Source organism: Erythranthe guttata, chromosome 12, assembly GCF_056151865.1.
Source record: "Erythranthe guttata isolate IM_541 chromosome 12, IM_541, whole genome shotgun sequence".
In the NCBI taxonomy this organism is placed as follows: domain Eukaryota; kingdom Viridiplantae; phylum Streptophyta; class Magnoliopsida; order Lamiales; family Phrymaceae; genus Erythranthe; species Erythranthe guttata.
In genome coordinates this window covers 15,135,243-15,158,637 of record NC_142544.1, presented here as the reverse complement: position 1 = coordinate 15,158,637, position 23,395 = coordinate 15,135,243, and the positions used below count along the sequence as shown (strand labels likewise).

The 23,395-nt window shown below is 33.6% G+C and overlaps 3 protein-coding genes across 4 annotated transcripts; 1 reads left to right on the top strand and 2 right to left on the bottom strand.

Annotated features, from left to right (window-relative positions):
• The first annotated feature begins 1,681 nt into the window (after positions 1 to 1,681).
• Positions 1,682 to 3,815, top strand: LOC105952529 (uncharacterized). Of its 2 annotated transcripts, none has more exons than XM_088827066.1 (5): positions 1,682 to 1,948; positions 2,091 to 2,149; positions 2,638 to 2,817; positions 2,921 to 3,005; positions 3,116 to 3,815. In XM_088827066.1, coding segments are annotated over exons 1-5 (777 nt in total). In that variant the 5' UTR covers positions 1,682 to 1,946; the 3' UTR covers positions 3,567 to 3,815. The 2 variants fall into 2 exon arrangements, with proteins under 2 accessions (XP_088683192.1, XP_088683191.1); XM_088827065.1 differs by having other exon boundaries at positions 1,707 to 1,948; positions 2,091 to 2,185.
• Positions 3,816 to 14,956: 11,141 nt separating this feature from the next.
• Positions 14,957 to 18,369, bottom strand: LOC105954201 (Regulator of Vps4 activity in the MVB pathway protein). Its single transcript, XM_012977874.2, has 6 exons — positions 18,175 to 18,369; positions 17,691 to 17,823; positions 17,490 to 17,593; positions 16,273 to 16,444; positions 15,867 to 16,007; positions 14,957 to 15,411 (listed from the first exon to the last, which is right to left on the bottom strand). The coding sequence occupies exons 1-6, from the start codon at positions 18,222 to 18,224 to the stop codon at positions 15,091 to 15,093; spliced, it is 921 nt and encodes a 306-aa protein (XP_012833328.2). The 5' UTR covers positions 18,225 to 18,369; the 3' UTR covers positions 14,957 to 15,090.
• A 775-nt stretch (positions 18,370 to 19,144) lies between these two features.
• On the bottom strand, positions 19,145 to 22,108 carry LOC105954202 (Tetratricopeptide repeat (TPR)-like superfamily protein). Its single transcript, XM_088826129.1, has 3 exons — positions 21,997 to 22,108; positions 21,593 to 21,835; positions 19,145 to 21,110 (listed from the first exon to the last, which is right to left on the bottom strand). Exon 3 carries the CDS (start codon positions 20,963 to 20,965, stop codon positions 19,145 to 19,147), a length of 1,821 nt encoding a protein of 606 aa, XP_088682255.1. The 5' UTR covers positions 20,966 to 21,110; positions 21,593 to 21,835; positions 21,997 to 22,108.
• Between the last annotated feature and the right edge of the window lie 1,287 nt (positions 22,109 to 23,395).

Here is a 23,395-nt window from a genome sequence, read left to right as displayed (position 1 = left end):
ATGTGAGGTGGATCATAAACTAAAAGTGCCCAACAATTTGTCAAGCAGAGCTGCAAACTCAGCGCTCACGAGTAGAAACATGGCTTTTTACTACGAATTTTTTTGCTGTAGTAAAAAGCCGTAACAAAAGGTAACTTTTCCCACGGGATAATCTTGGAGTCGTAGTAAATACTATGATTTACCGTACTAAAAAAATATTTGCTACGGCCATTTACCATAGTAAATTTTTGTCACGCGCGTCAATGCTACAACGTAAATTCATACCAAATTCGTAGGAAAAATAGCAAATTCGTAGCAAATGCGTATTTTTCCTACGAATTTGGTACATTTTGCTACGGTTAATAATCGTAGTAAAAAAACATTTTTCTACTAGTGGCTGTCTTGTCTTGCCCAAGAAACCGGTTTGGAAACAAGATTTAGTGCGTGATGGTTTTGGAGGCAATTAAACAAGGAATTTTGTGTGTAAAATAGTACAGGGTAAATCAAGAAACCTAGTTCTAAAAGGTAACTATTCCGTTACCCTAAATATAAAATAAACATTGCATTGTTTACTATCTACGATATATTATTTTACGTGTGCTTTCGCACGACACGTCTTCTATTCTAACTTGAGCGTCAGAGAGTTTTCCACTGGGCTCAACCTCGGTGTTGTTGTAGATGATCGAAGTAAAGCTTTCTAGTGACGAACGAGACGCGCTTGGGAACGAAGTCTTGGACGTACACCACTATGCATTTCAAAAAGTCCAAAATTAGAAAGAGAAACTCGAAATGGTGTTGCTTATTATTCAACTTCCTAAGTTCTTTTTTTTTTTTGTTCTTGTTGTAAGTAAAGCAAATTAAAGACCAACCAAAACCTAATTAATTATACAAAAAAAAAAAAAAAAAAATATTGAAGTAATTATGTATATGCACATTTACTTTAAGAAAAACATCTTTTGAGAAAGTGTAATTAAAAGAGGGAAGCCTCATAAATTTCCCTGTACATGACAGTTTTTTTCTTTGAATTAATTGTTTGGATTGCAAGTACTAGGTTGATAGAAACACCTCAATGGCACTACACCACCACCACCACCACCACGAGGGTGTTTATATACATATACATATAGTCTCCAGCATGCTCGTCTTTACATGAAAACCGATCATAACTGCAGAGTCATGTCTAAAAGGCAAAACCTTTGTCTTGATTTCCATTAGGGTATATATATATATACATATACATATAGTGGTGTATGTATGTACTCCTGCAACAAAAAATTTTGAATGTGACAAGGGTTTTTGATGCTATCTGCACCAATAAGATCCACATTTTGTGGTCACTCCCCCCCACTACTCACACTATCTAATGATCAATTATATATATATACATATATGTGTGTGTGTGTATTTATAAATATATGTGTATGTGTGTTTTATAATATATAGCTAGTAGAAGTAGGGCAATAAACCTAGGTAACATAGGAAGCCAAGATACTCAGGCAATGTCCCTCTCACTCTCTCTCTCTCTCTAGTTTCTCTCTCTAAATCCAAAACCAAATGACACTACCATGCACCCTGCACAATCACATACATACATACATACATAAAGCCTCCTCCTCCTCCTCTTCATATATAATATATATCCTCTCTCTCTCTCTCTCTCTCTCTCCTTTTTAAAGTCACGAGACCCTCTGTCCCTTTGATCATGTTCTTTCAATTCTAGAGAGAGAGAGAGAGATGTGTGTCTCTGGCAGAGAGAGAGAGAGAGAGAGAAGAAAAACTGATAGAGAACTTTCAAGAGTGTCTCCTTTCTTCAACATCACTCAAACTATAGCCTCTACATTTTTTACAGTCCCAAACTGAAGTCTTTCTAATTTTCCAATCTTTACTTCATCTCAAACTGAATTTTATCCCACCCTCAAACTATTTTCTTTTTAATTAAATTCATCTGTCTTTCTCTGTCGGTTCCCATGTATGTATCCCCACATATACATATGTTTTCTTATTATCTCTTCCTCCATTATATGTACATATTTTTTTTTTTTTTGTTGTTTTTGAAGGTTTTAATAATTTAAAATAGAAGTTTTGTTTGTTGTGAATAAATAAAAAAGCAGGAGATCAGAGGAAAGTCCATTAGACCTAAACAACTTACCTGAAGATTATACAAGAGATGGTAAGCAGCCCTCTGAGGACACCTCTTCATCTTCTGGTACCATCACTTTCTCTTCTCTCTCTCCTTTTTTTTTTTTTTAATTAATTAACTATAATTATTTGAAGAGGTTTTAATTTATTCTTCTTCAACAAAGAAAAATGAATAATATAGAGATCAATATATTTTTTTATTTTTTTTTTCCTCTCTTCCAAGATTTGCACTTTTGTTTTCAAAGTTAGAAAAAAAAAAGAATATGATTTTCTTGGCATTTGGAGTATGATGAGAACGAAACCCTAGAAATTAAAGTAGAGTGACAAGACAGATGAGAGAAAATAATAAAATTAAATTGAGGGGTGGAATAATGGAATATTCATTGAGAAATTAGGGTTATGTATGTAGATAGAGTACTGTAGGTATAATTGAGAAGATTATATATATATTATAGTCTGATCAAAGGTTTTGCTTGAATTGGCATATATATAATATATAATATATATGTATACATATAGTTGGGGGTGCAGGTGGAGTAGCAGTGTACAGGGCGGCGAGAAAGAAAAGCGGCGGCGGCGGAGGAGGAGGAGCAAAGGGAAAAGAGGATGAAACTGGTAAAGTGTACGAGTGCAGGTTTTGTTCCCTCAAGTTCTGCAAATCTCAAGCCCTCGGTGGTCACATGAACCGCCACCGCCAAGGTTTTTTTTTTTTTTTTTATTACATAAAATAATAATAATATGTTTTTTTAATTAGATTAATATTGTTTTATTTATTTAATTAATATTGTTTGTTTGTTAATAGAGAGGGAGACAGAAACGCTGAACAAGGCTCGTCAACTGGTCTTCACTACCGATCTTGCTCCTGCCCACATTGGTTATGTTTCTGGGTAATTATAATTAATTCTTTAATTAATTAATTAATATCTTTATTTAGTAAATTAAATTAAATAATTGTGTTTTTTTTTTTTTTTTTAATTTTAAATTGTTGTTTGAGCAGTGGGCAGCCGATGACACACCACGGAGGAGGATATCATCAAGCAGGCGGCGGCGGCGGCGGCGACCAATCGTTGACCTTCAGATCAATGTACCCACCGCCGACGAGATTGTTTTCCTCCTCCTCCCCCCTCATTCCACAACCACCACCACCTCCGCCGCCACAGCCCCAGGCGGGACAACCCTACATGTACGCTTCTCCTCCACACCTACTGTCTTTCCACCCTCAATATCCGCCGCCGGCGAACAACGACTACTACGTGGGGCATGTCCTCAGCTCGAATCCCAGCAGCTGCTTCGGCAGCGGGGGAGCAGCAGCCGCTACAAACGAGAGTAACTACACCTGCATCGGAGCTCCGGTGGGGCATGGATTCGCAAACGGCGGTGGTGGTGGTGGTGGTGACGTGTCGCTGCACATGAATCAGGAGGAGGGCCTGAACTGGGGCCGGAGGTAGAGATCGAGAGATCGATAAGGACAACAATTGAATCAAGATTGATATATAATATATATTTTGTGTTTTGTGTTTTGTCATGTTTTGTGTTTTGTCATGTTTTGATGTGTGTGTGTGTGTGTTTTTGTAGATGAGTGAGAGTGGCAAGTGTTGTGAGTTGTGACAAGCCACTCTCACTGTAAGACAAAGAATCACAACAAACTGACCAATCTCCATCCCCATTTTTATTTTATTTTATTTTATTTGCAACAAGTTCATTTTTATTTTTATTTTTATTTTTTTGTTGTTTTTCTGTATATATAAAACAAGATTTTATCATTCAGCCTTTGGAGCTCTCACATTCACATCTGCTGCTTGCTCAGCTTCGTCTTCACCAAATAATTGGAGGCTTGTGTTTGTCTCTCTGTGTGTGTGTGTCTGTGTGTTTTTTTTTTTCTTGTTTTTTTTTTGTTTTTTTTTAATTAATTAAAACCTAAGTGAAGAAGATGTCAAATTTTGGGCTAATTATTATACTAGGGTTGTATTGGAGGTTTGTTGTATATATATCTTTGGGTCTCTCTATATATTGAAAGAATTTCTTTCGTACTGCAAGGACTATGGCCTAAAATTGGAACGAAATATCCAACTTTTGATTTTTTTTGAAATTATTTGGATCGGAATTGGTATATATATATATATATATATATATATATATATATATATATATATATATATATATATATATATATATATATATATATATATATATATATATATATATATATATATATTCGATTCGATTAAAGTTCCGAAAATTCCAATTATTTTTCCGAATATATAACACTTAATATACCAATATTATTATGTATTTTATATTTTAGGTGATCAAAATCTAGAAATTTTCGAATTCCATCGATTTCGATCTGAAATTTTCTGATTTTGGAATAAGTCTTTTCGTTCCAATTTTTGAAATTCCAAACTAGTTTTTCACTTCTAAAAAAGATTTTTTTTTTTCGGAAAGTACAAATTCCGATCTGATCCGTTCAATTTACATCCCCAGCAAAAACATTGTCCGAACGTATCAGGGTGGGGAATCTAGTGTTAAGTAACGAGTTCTATTCTTGTCACTCGTTGGGTTCGGTTGTAGGTCATTTTTTTCTTTCAATCTTTTATTTTATATTATTTTTTTTGATAGAATGAATACTACTTGCATATTGATAATCAATATTATATATAAATGATTCTATATTGTTTGTGTTTTCACTAAGAAACACAAATAAAGATTACATTTTTCAAATTATTATTATATATAAATCATTCTATATTAATTGTTGTAAGTTAAAAAACAAACCAACATTACTTTATTTTTCAAATTCTTCTTCTAAAATATATTTTTTCAACACTTTTAAAAATGATTTGGCTGCTACAATGCATTTTGTTTCATCTCAGATTATAAACAAACACTCAGATTATAAACAAACACTGCTTTCATTCTCAAATTATTAACTCAAAACATATTTCCCCAAAATAAAATGAAAATAACTCGCAAAACGATTCCAAACATTGCCTTTGCCTTTGATTTAATTTGCCAATCAAATGATGATTTTTGCTAATTAATACAAATAAGAAAACACTTTTTTTAGTAATTAGAGACCAATGCAATAAGCCCCTTGATTACATAAACAAAAAATGGCCTTATAAAATGGCGTACTGAAATCTCTAATGGTTTAATAGGATGTCAATTAATTGTTCTTGATTTGTTACTTTGTATCACCATTGATCAAACATTTAACATATTTTATTTCATTTATCGATGACCTATTAATTAGTTGTTTTCCTTCGTAAAGAGAAGAAAAACATATACGAAACCCTAGAGTTGTAGAGATTAATCTTGCAAGCGATAGTTACTCGAGGACTAGTAGTTACGCTATATTATGATAATCGAAAATTACTAGAAATAAAAACTCGTTTTGTGAAGCCTAAACAAAGTCGAATTGCAAAAAAACTAACGTGTGTCGATAACTATCCGATCGCAACTTCGAATATGGAATTCAAAGGGCTCTCCGATATTCGTAATTAGTCATAATTAGCTTTAGAAAAAAAAAAGAAAAACGAAAAGAAAAAAGAATTGTCTCCTAATTAGATTTAGATATTTAATCATAATTTAAAAAAAAAAGATTGATATTCCCTTAGTGATAAATAATTAAATAAGTAAAATAATATAAAAAAATCTAGATAAAAATATAGGAATTTCCATAAATGTACCTGAATATAATTAAATTACTGGAAAGCTGTAATTGGGAATATTTATGGATAAATAATACAAAAAAGAGAGGTTTAAATTGAAGAGACAACAAAACAAAGACTGAGGAATATTTTCAGAGTAAAGAGATTTCGGCCAAAAGCTGCTTATGAAATTAGAGGTGCGCCTAGGAGTGCAAATATAGGATGTCAAGAATCAACATTTATATATATATATATATATATATATATATATATATATATATATATATATATATATATATATATATATATATATATATATATATATATATATATATATATATATATTCCACTCTAATTGGCAGGTCAACTCACTCTACCTATTTCACATTTCACCCTACTAAACTCTACACACACACACACACTGGTCATGTCTGAACACACACTATTCTCTAGGTCAAGCTGGAATATATATGTTATGTGTATGCATATATAATGTATGTATATATGTATAAATGTGATTATCCAATATCTTGTTTTTTGTCCATATTTCAGTGCCGTAATCATAACAATTCAGCCCTACGAAAAATTGGCAAAATATATTCTAATTGATATGAGAAATCCTCAAGTAATTAATTAGTGTATATATGCTAATTATATTAGTTATGCTAGTCAGAGTTTGAGAGTAATTATTCATGTGGGGACGGAGGTCTCGGCATTGGCGGACCGCGGCCCACAAACGAATGTCGTGAATGCTTGTGTGTTATGATTGAATACATTATAAAACTAGGGTTTGCATCTTTCCCAATGTTAATCGATTGTAAGACAACCGATAGCACTTGAGGTCCTAGAAATTATGATATGATTTTTACATCTATTTTTTTTTTATTATTATTATTTTATCTCCTATTTTTTCTAAAAAAAGTTTTGCTTCATTTATTTAATGATCAATTTCATATTATGATACTTAAGTTTTTATTGTTTGATTTTTGAATGAGTTTGTATTATTAAATTTGAATAAATGTTGATATTGTTATCGATATCACTATTAAATTTTCTTATAATTGTTATTATAGCCTATATCGTGCATCGCACGGGGGAAAATGCTAGTATATATAATAAATAAATAAACCATGAGCATTAGCTTAAATATTAAAAAATAGTCAAAATCTTCTCAAATTGTTTTTTTTTTTTTGAAAAATGAGAGATGGATATTTATTTTTTGCTGTCTTATTTTAGGTGGTATGGATCTTCCAACCCATTGGGTGTTGTTTTTAATTTCAAAAAATTGCAAATATTTTTGGTTTGTACCTATGAATTATGATATATCAAGAATATATAATAATCAATTTATTAAATTACTAATTCATAAGGATTTTGGAAGAATAAATATGAATACTTCCAATATCTTAATTATTTAGTTTTGACAACTCGTGATGGGACAAGAAAAGTAGAAAACTATAACTTTAACCATAAACATATTCTTCTAATTTTGAAGAGAGAGAACTTATTTAATTTATATTATTAGATGAATAAAAATACTAAGATTTTCTTAGATTTATATGACACGATTATTAGTTTATATCACTAACATCCAAATTAAAACCCTATTTAATTGGCTGAAATGTAAGGGAAAGTTGCTCTTTCATGCACAACTTTTGTGGCGAAACAAACATATACTCCATCCGTTCTCAATTAACTCTCGTTTTTTCAGCTGTGCAGAAGTATCAAGAATGCCAATTTGAATATGTGTCTTGGTTTTAGAAAAAATATATTAAAAAGACAAAAATAACCGTCACCAGTTAATGATATAATAAGAGAAAGTTAATACTTAGAGTTGAATTAATAAGCTGGTTGAAATATGGAAAAATGCATTTAACGCATTACTAGAAATCTAAAGTGTCAGATTATGTATAACAAAAAAGAAGAAAAAAAAAAAAGAGTTATTATGGAATAGAGAAAGTTCAGGCAACTAATGAAATTGTCAAATCTTATTTTGTGTTAACTCCTCATTAATTTTCATCATTCTATGTACACTTGCAAGCTATTCTTTTTTTTTTTTTTTTGGCTAACTCCTTGTTTTCAAATTAATTGTGTATTACATTTTAACTCACTTATAAAGAAAATTTAAAAAATTATAGTTGTCTAATTCTAATGTCACATTGAATATATTTTGTAAATATTCTATGGGAGTAGAGAACCTGTCCCACTGTTAAACTACAACAGAACCACAGAGCACTACGTGTTAGACTCTCTCTCCTCTCTCTCTCTCTCTCTCTTCTCTCTCTCTCTCTCTAGAGAGAGGTGAGCTGAAATCCCGAGACCTGATTGGTGAAAGGAACAAGACCATGTAGTGTTCTTTTAAGATGGTTTGTTTTAGGGAGAGAGAGAGAGGGTTTTGGATTCTTTTCCACCAAGCGTTACATGTAGGCCAGAATTTTTTTAAATAAAAACAAATAATAAATAAATTAAATAAATAAATAAAATAAAAGTTTGCATTAAGTCCAATATATATTGCAACACAATCCGCAGAAGAAGCAGAAGCAGCAGCAAAAGTCGAAGAGCCTATACTTGTATAGAGTCAGCTTAATTTGTATTAGACTCCCTGCTATTGCAATCACATTTTTTTACAGACCTTTGTTTAAAGCTGCTCCATATATATATATATATATATATAAATATAAATAATTTAATATTATCCACTTAATTATTATTATTTTATTTAACAAAGTTTATATTTTATTTTAGTAGTAGTAGTAGTGTTTAATTCAAGTATGTTTTGAAATCGGCTTTCATTGGTAGGGGTCTGAATCATGTTGCATGCCTCTGTGTACTTTATGTACCAAACAAAGTATTCCCATATTATCTAATTTTGGTTACCTACAATACTATTCTAATATTCCCGGACAAAACCCTTTGACATTTTTTTTTAAATTAATAGCATTTTGGAAATAAAATCTATTAAATTAAATGATATTTTAACTAATTACAATAGCTAGAGAAAATAAATATTGTAGAGGCAATAAAGAAATATTAACTAGCTTTTTTTGGGAGCAGTTATAAGTTATAACCTATGTAGCACGGACACGGAAACGGCGATACGGGAAAACGACATGTCGCAAAAATGGAGATACGAGAACTTGGGGGAGACATTTAAATATTGAAAGTATAGAAGTATATTTATAAATATGATATAGAAACATATATAAGTTTTTATTTATATGTAACTCTTTTTTTATATATATTTTTGTAAAAATATATTAAAAAATAAATATTATCATCAACTATAAATTGTAGTTGCTATTCAAACATGTATGTAACTTTTTATAAATTAAAAAATATCCTTAAGGTGTTCGACATCTGTCCTCGATTATCGGACACGAAAAATGTGTTTGATACGCGGATACGTTAAGAAGTTGAAGTTTTCGTACTAAATATGTTATAACTAATTATAATCTTTTGTATATATAATTAATTTTGATGTCTTATTTCTGCACATGATTTAGAATATCATGATATGTGCTTATTAATAGAATTACTAAAGTGCATATTTAAAATCTTAAAAATTCACGTTTGAACTCACTAGAAAGGTAAAAGTTACGAGTTCAACTCATTTATACACTCCTATTTATTAAAACTCGTGAGTTCAGCTTGAACTCGATCATGGATATCTCGTACTTGTACCAATGAATTTCTCAACTAACATAGATAAATAAACAATGTGAAATAACTCCGATATGAAATTACACGAATTTGGAACACTTTTTTTCATTTCGATTTCCGATTTTTCCAATTATTTTTGAAACTAAATTGGAATTATATATAAAATTATTGGAAATTTCGATTTTCGATCCAATTTATTTCCGAAATATAAAATAATATATATATATATATATATATATATATATATATATATATATATATATATATATATATATATATATATATATATATATATATATATATATATATATATATATATATATTGCAAGAACTATGATTGCCTTGATAAACTGATTATGTTGTTTTTACAAGTGTTTATACTTCATCTTGTTGACCTTTGTTTTGGATTCTTGCCTTTTGCCGAAAAATTACGAAAATATTAGAAAAACAAATGCTAAAAATTACTACTATTTCCGATTTGGAACTAAAAATTAAGAATTAATGCAATTTCCGAAAATTCCGAAATTCCGCCGATTCCGAGGTATTCCGAAATTAAAATGGATTTTGAAATTCCGATTTTTTTGGAACGGAAATTGGAACCTATTTTTAACTTCCGAAAAAAATGGAAAATTTCCAAAAAAGACATTTCTGATCCATTCCGTCCGATTTCCACCCCTACACCAAATTGTGTTCATTTTATTTTTGTGAAATGTCCCTATATTTGTTGTTCTCCCCCAAAAATCGTCCTCCCAATGAACGTGTATTCGACACTTCAATTGTGCAGCCGGATTTGCTTTTGAAAGAGTTTTGATCAATTACGTTCTAAATGAGTGAATTAGTCTTAACTTATATAAATTTATGTTAAATTTTTCTATGCACGATAGGTTGTTGTTCTTGTTCAATCTCTTGTGCATTCCTATTTCATGGCAAACATAAAATAAGATAAAATCGACACGTACAATTAACGATGTTGGTAGTTAATATACAAGTGTATATGTGCAATGAAAATCAATATCTACATAAAAAATAGGCCAAACTATGGCTTACCCTCAAATGTAAGGTCAAATTACGAAAACACTCCCCTCATGTAATTGAGTAATTACAACTACTTCCTTCAACTAGTATTTTTGTTGTGAAAAAAATTCTTGTTGGTAAATCAAATCTGACACCGCGAAAATAGACGTGTAAGATAGTATATAGTTGAAGAAGTGATTCGATTACCCGAGCATGAATTTTTTTCTTAATTTGACCTTTACTTAGGGGTGTCCGTAATTCAACTTATATTAAATGGCCATATATATTTATACATGGAGATAGACACGGCCACGGACTGGGTTGGATCCGAACCCGACCCGAATTTGGACCCGCTCCGCCCCGGAACCGACCCGCACCCCTTGGACCCGGACCAGGACCAGACTTTACATCGGTCGATTTCGGATCTTGATTTATTGGACCCGAGACCCGACGGGTCTACCCGGCGGGGGGACCCGAAGACCTGGACCCGGACCCGGACTTGGACTCGGACCCAACTTTACATGGGTCGGTTTCGGGTCTTGATTTATCGGACCCGAGACCCGACGGGTCTACCCGGCGGGGGACCCATCGGGTCCACCCAAATAAAAAATGTTTTTTTTTTTTTATTATTTTGAAAATGCAACAGCTATAAATCGGACGCGAACTAGACCGACCTGGACCCGGTCCGTGAATTCAATTTTTTTAGACTTTTTTTTTATTTTCAACGGCTAGAAACTCGGGTCCACCCGGAACCGATCCGGACCCAGTCTGACTGAAGTCAATTTTTTTTTCGAACGGTCAAGATTCAAAAAAAAAATCAAAAGACCAGTTTTGAACCCAGCACGGACCTGAGTGGACCCGACCCGAAGCCAGACCCGCCTCCACACCGTTCGGTTTTGTGTCCCCAAAAAGTAGGAACCGGACCCGGCGGGCCCGGCCTAACCCGACCCGTGGCAGTGTCTATAGAGAGAGAGAGAGTAGTTAAGTTACAAAATTCAAGGCACTTACTTCATTTGGTTCCCAGTTTCAGTTCAAAATTGACAGAGTTGATTAAAGCAAAATAGATTAAAAACTATTGACCCCGTATAGGGCAGGCCTACCTACTTCTAAAGCTTCAAACACAAAAAAAATTAATCAAAAAACAAGAAAAAAGAAAAAAGAAAAAAAAAAAAAAAAGAGAAACAAAAAAAGAAAAAGAAAAAAAAAAGGTTGAGAAATGGACAAAGAAAGCATCCAGAGCAGAAGGCAGACAAGACATTTGATTGCCCATGAATGAATGTGCTTATTATATCTCTCTCTTCTTCTCACTACTTTTTACACATGATTTTTGACTGCTGTAATAAGATACGTGTCCATCAAATTATATAAATAGATATTAGTTTCATTCTTAATATCTTTGTCAAATGGAATGAAAATAGATACTTTTTACACATTATTTTGTTAACATGATTGTGTATTTATTAAACAACCATGTTCTGAGAGAATTTCTTATTTTGGAATTTAGAAAAACTACTCTATTTTTATTTTTATTTTCACTGAGAAATTGAGAATATATCTATTTTGGTATACAATTAGACCTCTATAAATTAATAAAGTCCGGACTAACAAAATTTTATTAATTTAGTAAAATATCAAATTAATAATTTAATGCGTTTTCACCTAACGAGTACAAAAAAAATTATTATTTAAACAAGATTATTAAGTTATCCAAGTTTTAATTTTATAGAGCCAAGTTGAAAGACGACGTGGGCTTTGTGTTGCATGAAAAAAGGCCTTAATTGCAAAATTTATATGAATTTGGCATGCAAAAACTTGTCTGAATACTTGTTTCCTTTTTTGTGTAATGTAGCATATCATGTATATAACACTACAGCAACACATATACTATGTGCTAGTAATTTTTTTGATTAAGACTTAATTGCAAAATTTCATGCTTTGACTAAAAGTTAACTAATTATTATGACTTAATTATTTGTCCTAATTTTCTTGATTTTTCTTTCTAATCTCCAATTAGTGACGGATCGAATGCAATTGTAACATATTCTATTTCTGTGAGTTTAACTAACAAGAAAAAGATCAATACAAATGAGGTCGTCTTGATTCATATTGAATCAAGATAAATTTCATGGTTTATAATCTATGGTTCAACTTTAATTCCTCTCTTCAAGAACAATATAAAATTAGAGTCGGGTTGTTGACTTGATGTCCAAAAAAATTGACACTGATATTTAATAACGTTAATTCGAGACTTTCGTTATTCAATCTCGAAGTAAACAATATAATTTTAAGAACTCTTAAGTGTTTTATTTGAAAGTTTCTTGGTTGAATTGGCCTTTTGATTTTCTTGAACTTTGATTTGATATTTTATAATGTTAATTCAAGAGTTTTGCTATTCATACTCTTGGATCGTACGCTTGTAGCAAATAGCCCCTTATTTAATAACGTTAATTCAAAACTCTTGGATTAAGCACTATAAAAAAGAGTAATTGAAAATTAATTAAATGGAAAATAAACAAATGTGTTACAATAATACACAAAACCGAAAAGAAATCGAAAATCAAATGGAAAAATGAAAATTCTTATGGTTCGAACAGAATGAAAATCGACAATTATGAACTTTCATTTCCTAGAAACTGATTATCGGTTAGTGTTTGGTTTTAGCTCAGAACCGAAATGAACCGTACCGTACACACCCCTACTCTATAACACTCAATGCACACACAAATGCGCTCGGTCGTGTTCTATATTTTACATAACATAATATTTCTATTATTCAACATAGTGATTGATGGTGTAAAAATTACACCCTTAAGACCTCCTTACAAATCCTTTTCCTTCTACTGTCGGAAAATCTAACTTTCGCTGGATTCATGACCGGCGAAGCTAAACAGAATGACCGGAAGATATGAAAGTGAGAGAGAGAGAGAGATAGATTTCAGTAAGAAGTTTCATATTGATTGCCAAAACATAACTCTAATAGAGTTTTTTATATTTGTTTATACAGTAGACTTTTCCATTGATCTTTCCTATCTTGGTTCAATTCACTAGTAGAAAATTTGCTTATTATTAGGAATTTGTTTGCTACGGTGAAAACCGTAATAAAATGTATTTTTTACTACGGAATAATCTTGAAGTCGTAGTAAATACTAGGATTTACCGTAGCAAAAAAGTATTTTGTACGGCCATTTACCGTAGCAAAGCTTTTGTCACGCCCGTATCTGCTACGGGGTAAATTCGTAGCAAAAGACTTTTTACTACGAATTTGATACCTTTTGCTACCGTTAATGATCGTAGTAAAAAGCAATTTTTCTACTAGTGTTTATTCTTTCCTAGACCGAGATTCAGGGGAAACGTATAAATATTAAAAATATAAGGGTATATTTATAAATAATGCTATTTAAACATATATAAGTTTTTATTTATATATAATTACATACAAACATATTCAAAATAAATTTTACTATCAACTATCAATTTGCTTATGATCATTAAATCATGTAAATAATTAGGGAAACAACACAAATATTTGAAAACTTGCTATTCAAACATGTATCTAACTTTTTAGAAATTGCAAAATGACCCATAAGGTGTCCGGCATGTGACATAGAGTGTCGGGCACGAAAAGTGTCCGAAAAACAGAAACGTTAAAAAGTTGAAGTTTCCATGTTATATAAATATTCGGTAATACTCGCTCCGTTTCTAAATAAGTGTTTATTTTCACTTTTGATGTTTTGCACAAGTATTAAAAATCTCAATAAATGTGACTTGATTTTAGGGGGAAAAAAAAAAACAAATAAAAAAGGACTACAACTTGATCATTTAATGATTTATAAGAGATAATTAATACTCCCTCCGTCCCAATTTAAATGTCGTTCTGGGTTGTTTTGCACATATTAAGAAAATCAAAAATGTGCATAAATTATAGTAAAAAGACAGATAAAATTACTAATATATCCTCGAGATTAATTGATTCTCAACTAATTAATTAAGAGTGATTAATGGTAAAATTGAAAATAATGCAATTAATGCTTCATTGAAAATATAAAATGACAAATAATTGGGGACAAAAAAAACTCTCTAAAAAGACATATAATATGGGACAGAGAGAGTAGTTATAAGTAAAATTAATAGGGTTAAAACAGAAAAAAAATACAACATTTAATGCAGTATTTGAAATACAAAGTAGGGGATGATAATTTGAAACAAAAGAAATAGTAATATAGGTATATGAGTTTCACAATTACCTGTAAAACATTAATAAAAACCTTGAATAAAAACAAGATCACCAATTTGTGTTAGCATGAAAGAAAGGATTTCTTTTCTGCTTGTTCAATCACAAATCACAACAGAGCATTTCTTTTCACATTTCTGTGATTAATTATACTCTTGTGTCTTTTCCAGACCATCAACAGTTGGACAACTTATTCACGTGTAACTTTGTCTGCCTTTATATTTCGGAAACTACGTTTCTCCGTGTTTCAAATTATTTGTCGTTTAAGATTTCGACACACATATATATTAAGAAAATCGACTAATAAATAATTAAATATACACCATTAATTAATTGTTTTAGTTGTTTTCTCAATAAAAAAAACCTCGTACAAACAAAAGTTGGAAAAAAAAATTAATTTGAAAATATATATATATCTTAAATTTTCTGATCGTTTAATTTGAAATTTACCAACTGAGCAGCAGCGCGTGCAGCAGCAGAGGCACGATCTGCTGCAGCAATGGCAGTGCGAGCCCTTTGCATTGCATCAGACGATTCCCAACTTATGCTCTGGATCTCGGCTATCTGTTTCACATTCGATGATTCTGTTAATGTGGGACCCACACGAGGACTGCTGCTGGTATAAGTGGGAGAATATTCCGAGTTTTGTTGTCCTTTTTTACCAATCAAAGAAGACTTAGCAGTCGAATTCAGCCTCGATTGTGTCTGAGGTTGTACAGCTATTTGTTTCGGTCCATTCTGCACGATATAGCCATATCGAAAAATTAAGATAGTAGATAGATAGATAGATAGATACACATTACATCTTTTGAAAAGTGATTATGAGCCTTTTTTTTTCTTTGGCTCATTATCAGTTTTTTTAGAGTGTTTGCAAGTGCAGCTTTTGTTTTTGCTTGTCATAAAATAAGCTGCTTTAAGCTATAATTTCATAAGCATCCTCCATCGACTTTTTTTGTACTTTGTTGGTCATATAAATATTAAATGACTCACATCACTAACATATTAACGACATTGAACACAATTTCACACAATAAGCTTAAAGCTTATTTTCAACTTCCAAATTAATTGCTTAAAGTTGATTCAATTATTTCCAGCTTTATTAACAATCACTGACTTCTGCTTATACATAAGTTTTTGCAAACACACCCTTAATAATACCAGAAAAGAAAGAAGTCTGGGAAAATGAGGGTTACCAAAAGATCCTCGGGTTTTTTGCTGAGTTCAGTTTCAGTTTCGGTCGAATCCCAATCGATGTTATATTCACGTGCAATTTCCTTTAGTACTTTAATCTTTACATCTGTAGGTGGAGCACTCACCGAAAGCTTTTCAATTATCTGGAGAAAAGTACAAAATACAGTTAAACCTCTATAAATTAATACAGTCAGGACTAGCAAAATTCTATTAATTTACCGAAATATTAAATTATCGAACTAATAATTTAGAAGGTTTTTACCGAATAAAAAACTATTATTTAAGCGAGGTTATTAATTTATCGAGTATTAATTAATCGAGGTTCTACTGTATATCCAATTTATATTAAAGAAAAATATGGTATAAAATAGTCCCTATGAAGGAAAAAAAAGTCAAAGTCGATTTAACTGTACGGTTGACTCTGGCATCGGGGCGAAGCTCAGATGCAGCAGCTATAAACTCTTTCCCATATTTTGCAGCGAATAAATTCCTGACATGCAATAAATCTGGCAAATCCGAACATCTTGGAGCTGAAAATATTATGCTCGCAACTGCTTCCCTCAACTCCGTAGGGCATTCCCTGTTTTATTTTAAGCATTAACATTGCTAAAACGAATTACGGAACTGTTTACAATTAGAAACGAAAGAGTTTTCTTATTTACTGCGTCCTTTCTTATTATCTCTCCTTTAAGGAAAATGCATTTAATAGACTAAAATACCCTTTCTTGTTATTCCTATCACTACTAATTCTCTCCCCATTATTGAGAAAAGGTTAATAAATGCATCATTGCAACTAAGGGTAAATTACAACCACCCCTGAAGTATGGTCAAATTATGAAAAGCCCCCTTTTGTTTGGATCGTTACATCTACCCCTCAACTACGAATCTTCTTACACATCCACTCTTATGGTGTCAAATTCAACATAATCATCTACATTCCGTAAAATGTGCTCTAGGTTTGTACTCGTTTTGTGTAAAAATACAGTTTCTTATGCACCACAATCTGGTATATATAAGCCCAAAAACACATCTTATAATCATTTTGCTTCAAAATATGGAGCTCGAATGGGATAAAACGAGTACAAAAGTATAATATTCCATATCATCAAGAAGATTCCACTAAATTTGAAACCGCAAGGGTGGACGTGTAAGAAAATTTATAGTTGAGGGGGATTTTTTGTAATTACCAAAACATGAGGGTGGTTTTCGTAATTTTATCATACCTCAGGGGTAATTGTAATTTACCCTTGCAACTAAAAAGAATATCTAAAGCGAGAGTTAATTTGAAACTGAGGGGTATAACAAGTTAGTGTCGTTATAATTCAAGAAAATGTGCATAAGAAAGCCATTGCCAAACCTAAGTTGTTCACATTCAAGCAAATAAATTAGGGTGCAATTGGAAGGAGGGATTTTGAAATCCATAATAGCAAATCGGTTGGGTTTGTATGGATGGGGTCGTTTCATAAGGAATTTCAAATCCATAGCTCTAATTTTTCGTTTTCTTTTTTTACCAATTGTGAGGAATTTCAAATCCCTTCATTTAAAATCCCTCAATCCAAACGCAGCCTTGTTGTTTCAATAGACATTAATATTAAAGGGTAGCTATCAATTTTTTTTTTTTTTACCTCTGGCTTTCGAGAATAGGTACACGGGCAAGAACGAATTCGCAGAACAACTCCAATATCTCGTACGCCTCCCAAGTGTTCTGTTCTCGTATAACATGCTCAACCTAACAAAAGACACGGTCAACAAATCAAAGAAGAAATTAGCGCAATATCATAGAACAAACGAGACTTTGTAGAAGATTCACTAGATGAATGAATTACCCTAATTCGAGCAATGGCTTCTTGGCCGGCAAGCAGAAACTCTGCGATTTCCTTTCTCATAAGCTTCGTCTGCAAATCTCTCTTGTTTTGCAAAAACTTGATCCGCGATATTGCCAATGTTAAGCATGTTTTACTACAAAAACAACAGATTAAAAATATCTACAATTAACACTAATATTATAATCAATTCTGAAACTGGATTCCTCCAACTAGAAAATAACAGATTAATAATTCATTCTATATGCAGGAAAGCCCATAGTTTTTATTTGTCCAAAAAAAAAAAACAAGAAAATAACAGAATCTTACACAGACCCAATTCATATATCGGAAAGATCCGATTTTTAGACAATAGTATTGTGAAACAAAAGATGGACTACAAACCCTAATGAAGATCAAAAAAAAAAAATCGAGATTTTCAATTTTCATTCTTCGGAATTAGGGATAATAATTCGACTTGAAAAATGGATTGATTGAACTCACTCACCATTTTGGTCCGAGAAGCCCTCTGTTAAAAAGTTGATTGAGCACCGACATCTGGAATTTTTTATGCCCTTGTCGGGAGAATACAAAAATTCAACCTGCGATAATCGAAAACGGACAATTGAAACTTCGGATTGAGATTTTGATTCACTGACAATCGATTTATGGGGCCGTAATTGAAATTTAGCGTTGTACTTTCTGGAATTTCACATGTTCTTTTTGTTATATTCTTAAGGTCCCCTAATTATTGTTTCTTTTTAGAGCAAGTCCCTAAACTTTTGTGGGACAATTTTTTATTTATTTAACTATGTTTTTTAGCACATCACCCCCTGCAAAAGTACAATATTTTTCACTTAATCCCCTGTAAATATAAAAGTAAAAAAGAGAACCAATTTTTTTTTGTAAAAGCATGATTATCATTTTACTTTTACTCAACCCGAACACCCACCGCGATATATTTTTCGTTCACAAGATCGATCGATGCTTCAACAGGACCCGATATTCGAGAAAAAACTGAGGGTCCGGTTCGTCACATCCCAATTTTGTTCACAAGATCGATTCTTAGTGAGAATAATGACAGTTTAAATGTTTAATGTATTTATATGATCTTGTCGAGCTACAGGTAGCAATATTCATGAGAATTTTCGGAACATAATTTGATGAGTTTTCGGGATTCAAAGTTTAATCTGTACCTCGTGTAAAATGGGCGATAATTGAATAAACTTTATATAAATCACAGAACTGATAATATTATAGTGGGAAAATTATAGTTTTCATCCCTGAAGTTTGCACCGATTTCACATTTGGTCCCCCATGTTCACAAATAACACATTTGGTCCCTCGTATTTCAAAAATTCAACACTTCGAGTCATTTTCATCAATTTTTCGTTAAAACTAACGGAATCAAGCGTGTTCCCGTTACTGCCTAAACTGACTAACGGTAAATTGATGGAATCAGTTGATGTACAGCATACCTAACTCCCCGACTCAAGTTCCGTTGGATCTGCTCCACATAATCTCAACAGCTTTGTCAATCCTCTAAGAGCGCAATATATCTCTTCCGTTTTCAAATGCCTCTCGTCAAAACAATAGAACTCAACAATCTCATCGTCGGTCTGAATCGAGCTGAGCCCAGGCACCTTCTTAGATCCCGTGTCCCTCATCGCAACTTTCAACCGTGCCAAATCTTCCCACTTTCGTGCTTCGCCGTACACATTCGACAGCATAACATAATTCGCAGGGTTTTCGCGGTCGATTTCGATGAGTTTTTTAAGAGACAGTTCTGCAAACTCGATTTTCTTGTGAACCCGTGAAGCAGCAAGTAAAGCAGTCCATACGACACCGTCTGCTTCCATAGGCATCTTACGAATGAACTCCAAAGCTTGCTCCAACAGCCCACCTCGAGCCAAGAGGTCGACTACACAACCGTAATGCTCGATTTGAGGTTCGATCGAGTGTTCGTCCCTCATCGAGTGAAAATGGTCCAATCCATCCTTAACTAAACCCATATGCGAACAAGCACACAATATGCCGATGAATGTGATCCCATCTGGTTTTTCTCCGCTACTTTTCATCTCACCGAAAATTTCCAACGCATCCGCTCCGTGACCGTGCACTGCTAAGGCATTAATTATCGTATTCCAAGATATTAAATCCTTCTTATCCATGCTATTGAACACATCAATCGAGCATTCAACCAACCCACACTTTGCGTACATGTCCATTAAACCGTTGCAAACGTAAACATTCCCTTTATAGCCCGATCTCTCGGCGTATTTATGAACCCATTTACCGAAATCAAGGGAACCTAATCTTGCACAAGCAGCCAACACACTAACGAGTGTCGCATCATTAGGCTGCACATCACTCTCTCTTATCATCCTCTTAAAGGCACCAAGAACCTCAACGAAACGCCCGTTGTGAGCATATCCTCCAATAAGTCCGTTCCACGAGAAAATATTCCTCTCCTCCATATTCTCGAATATTCTCTCGAAGCCCTCCACATCTCCATTATTCGCATATCCATTCAGCAACGTGTTGTAAGACATCAAATCTTTTCCCGGCATTAAGTCGAAAAGTCTCTTAGCCTCCACCATATCTCCTGCCTCCGCATGGGCTGAAACAATCCTACTCCACAACACAACATCTCGCTCCGGTGCCAAATCGAAAAGCCTCTTTGCCGAAACCAGATCGCCGTTGGCTACATACCCGTTGATCATTGCAGTCCAAGAAACCACGTTTCTTAGTACCATTTCAGTGAAAACCCTGTAAGCGCGCGTCACATGCCCACCTCCCGAATAAAACTCAATTAAATTAGTACCAACGTAAGTATTCGACTTGAAACCTGTCTTGATTGCGACAGAATGCACTTGTTCGCCTTCTCTCAGAGCAAACGCTTTGCAGCACGATTTCAAGACCACCGGTAGTGTGTAGCAATTGGGATTCACATTCTCCCTCCTCATATCAGCGAACAACACCATCACATCGTTGTAGGCGTGATTTTGGAGATACCCTTTCGACATGACATTCCAAAGCGACGTATGGCTCCGTTCAGGCAATCTATCAAACACTTGTCGGGCGTGATTTATTAGCTTCAGTTCGCAGCATTTTGAGACGAAATGGGAGCTTGTGATGTGGCTCTTGTAATCAATGGCACTGGTTATAATCTGGGGTTGGAGTTGTAGGAGGTGATTAGGGTTTTTACATGATCGTATGAGTGAGATTAGTGTTTGTTCGAGGGTAAGTGGAAGAACCGATGCCAAGTTAACGCCCACTTTAGCTATTGAACTTGCCATAAAACCCAATGGCTGCTGCTTGACTGTGTCATGACCTCTGGCGGCGTCGACGGCGAGAGTGACGTCGGCGATAGTGGATGGAACGGAGAATTGTTTTAGAAAGAAACTGGGAATTTGTGAAGACCTCAAACGACACCGTTTCTGGCTGTGCAATTAAATTAGGAAAAAAGGAAATTAAGTTACAAGGAGTTGGGCCTGATCAACTGGGTCTGAATTGTATTAAGGAATTAGGCCCAAATATATTAGTTGGAGGTTAAGATCCGGTCAACGAAATAAACTCCGATCGGAACAGCCGGCCGGAATTTTTGACTTGTTCTCCCGGAAAAAATATTTTGTATAATAATTTTGAGAAGAAAACTATACAGATCTGTAGGAAACTAACAGCTAAAAAATCACTTCTTTTAATTTTCAGACAAGAACAATTTTTTTTAAGAATTTCTTCTCAGGTTTGCAGATCTAATACCAAATCTAACAAAAAGATGCTCAGACAAGAACAATTTTCGGAATTTTTCGGAATTTTCCCAAAAAAAAAAAAAAAAAAAGGGAAAAATTGATCACCGAGACACAGTAGCCAAATTGCAAAAAGAAACATCAAACAAGTAATCTTCACAAATACAAGAGACTCACACAAATACGTTGGTGGTGGTCGTCGGAGAGCCGGGAGGCGCTGGTGGTGGTGGTCTTCAGAGAGCCGGGAGGCCTGGTGGCGATGGTGGTGGTTGGAGAATCGGGAGGCGCAAGTGGTGGTGGTCGTCGGAGAATTGGGAGGCGCTGGTGGTGGTGGTGGTCGTCGGAGAGACGAGATGCGCTAGTGGTGGTGGTCGTCGGAGAATCGGGAGGCACTGGTGGTCGTGGTCGTCGGTGAAGGCGCTGGTGGTGGGGCTTTTGAGATCCTACACCGGGTGAAATACACCGGGTAGATCTTTACCATTCATATACACACAAACACACACACACCAACATTGGTGTGTGTAGATCAACGGTAAAAAACCACCCGGTGTAACCTTCACCGGGTGTAGGATAGATAAAACCGGTGGTGGTGGGGAGAAAGAAAGGTCGATGACTGCTGAGAGAGAGAGTCGGGAAATTAGACTTTTGAATGTTTTAGAAAATTAAAAAATAATAATATGTCCAAATATATATATATATATATATATATATATATATATATATATATATATATATATATATATATATATATAATAATCGGAAAAAATATTAGTAATATACTAATATATATAGTTAGTAATTAGTACAGAACTAGATATAGTCATATAATATATATTATATATAGTAATAAATATTAATAATAATTGGAAAATTGGAATAAATCAGAAATAATCGGAATAATTTCGATCGGAAATTCTGAAATTATGTTATGTATTTCCGATTCTGATCCGATTTTTTTCGGAATTTTCGGAATTCGGAATTGAAAAAGTCGTTCCAGAATCGGAATATTTCGGATCGGATTCGGCGGAAATCGGAATTTCCGTTCCAATTTCCACCCCTAGGCCTAGGTATGAATGAAATAAATCGTACGATTTGAATCTGTAATCATAAGATTTTAGGCTCGGTATTGCGATTTTTCGTAAATGAGTCACACATTGTTACAGCCGAGGAGGAGTCGAAGCCGGCTGTGTTGGTGGAGGATATTTCAGATATTGCAAGAGAGATCCACTTTGGGGTCAAATTTGTAATGTGGGTAGAGCGGCAGGAAAAATGAGTAAGTGTATGGGTGATTCTGCAATTTTCAAAACTTTTTCAGGTAGAGTGGTAGATTTCTAGAAATTACAAATTGAACCCACATGGGGTGTATTTCTGGTTTAAGAACCAAAATAAAAAAATAGTATATAATACAAGGACCAAAACTGTAAATATCCCAAGTTTATGATAAATAATATAATAAATAAAATGTTTCTTAAATCGTAAATCGTCAAAATTGATCGATTTTCTGGTATTTAAGATTTATTTTAACATTTGAATCACCTTAGGTATAAATGAATTGAATAGTGAATCATAAGATTTTAAGTTCCGTATTGCAAAATTTTCTGAAGGAGTCACACGTGATGACAGTGAGTATGAGTCGAGGCACGCTGCGTTGGTGGCGGATATTTCGGGTATTGCAAGAGAGATCCACTTTGGGGTCAAATTTGCTATTTGTGTGGAGTCAAGTTTGGGGGAAATTTTGAAAAAAAAACTCACTTCAAATCCCTTCCACACGCATTATCACATCATGGGGAAACGAGGACGTGACGGGGAGGGCACTTCACAAGGCGAAGGCACTTCAAAAGGCAAGCGGAAGGGCAAGAAAACCAACCAAATTCCAACCCCCGACGACGATGTTTTTTGTGTCGAAGGCGCCAGTGCTCGATTTGAGAAGCAAAAAGTGAAGAAACTTGTGACGGAGCGTGCATATGAGATCACCCTTCC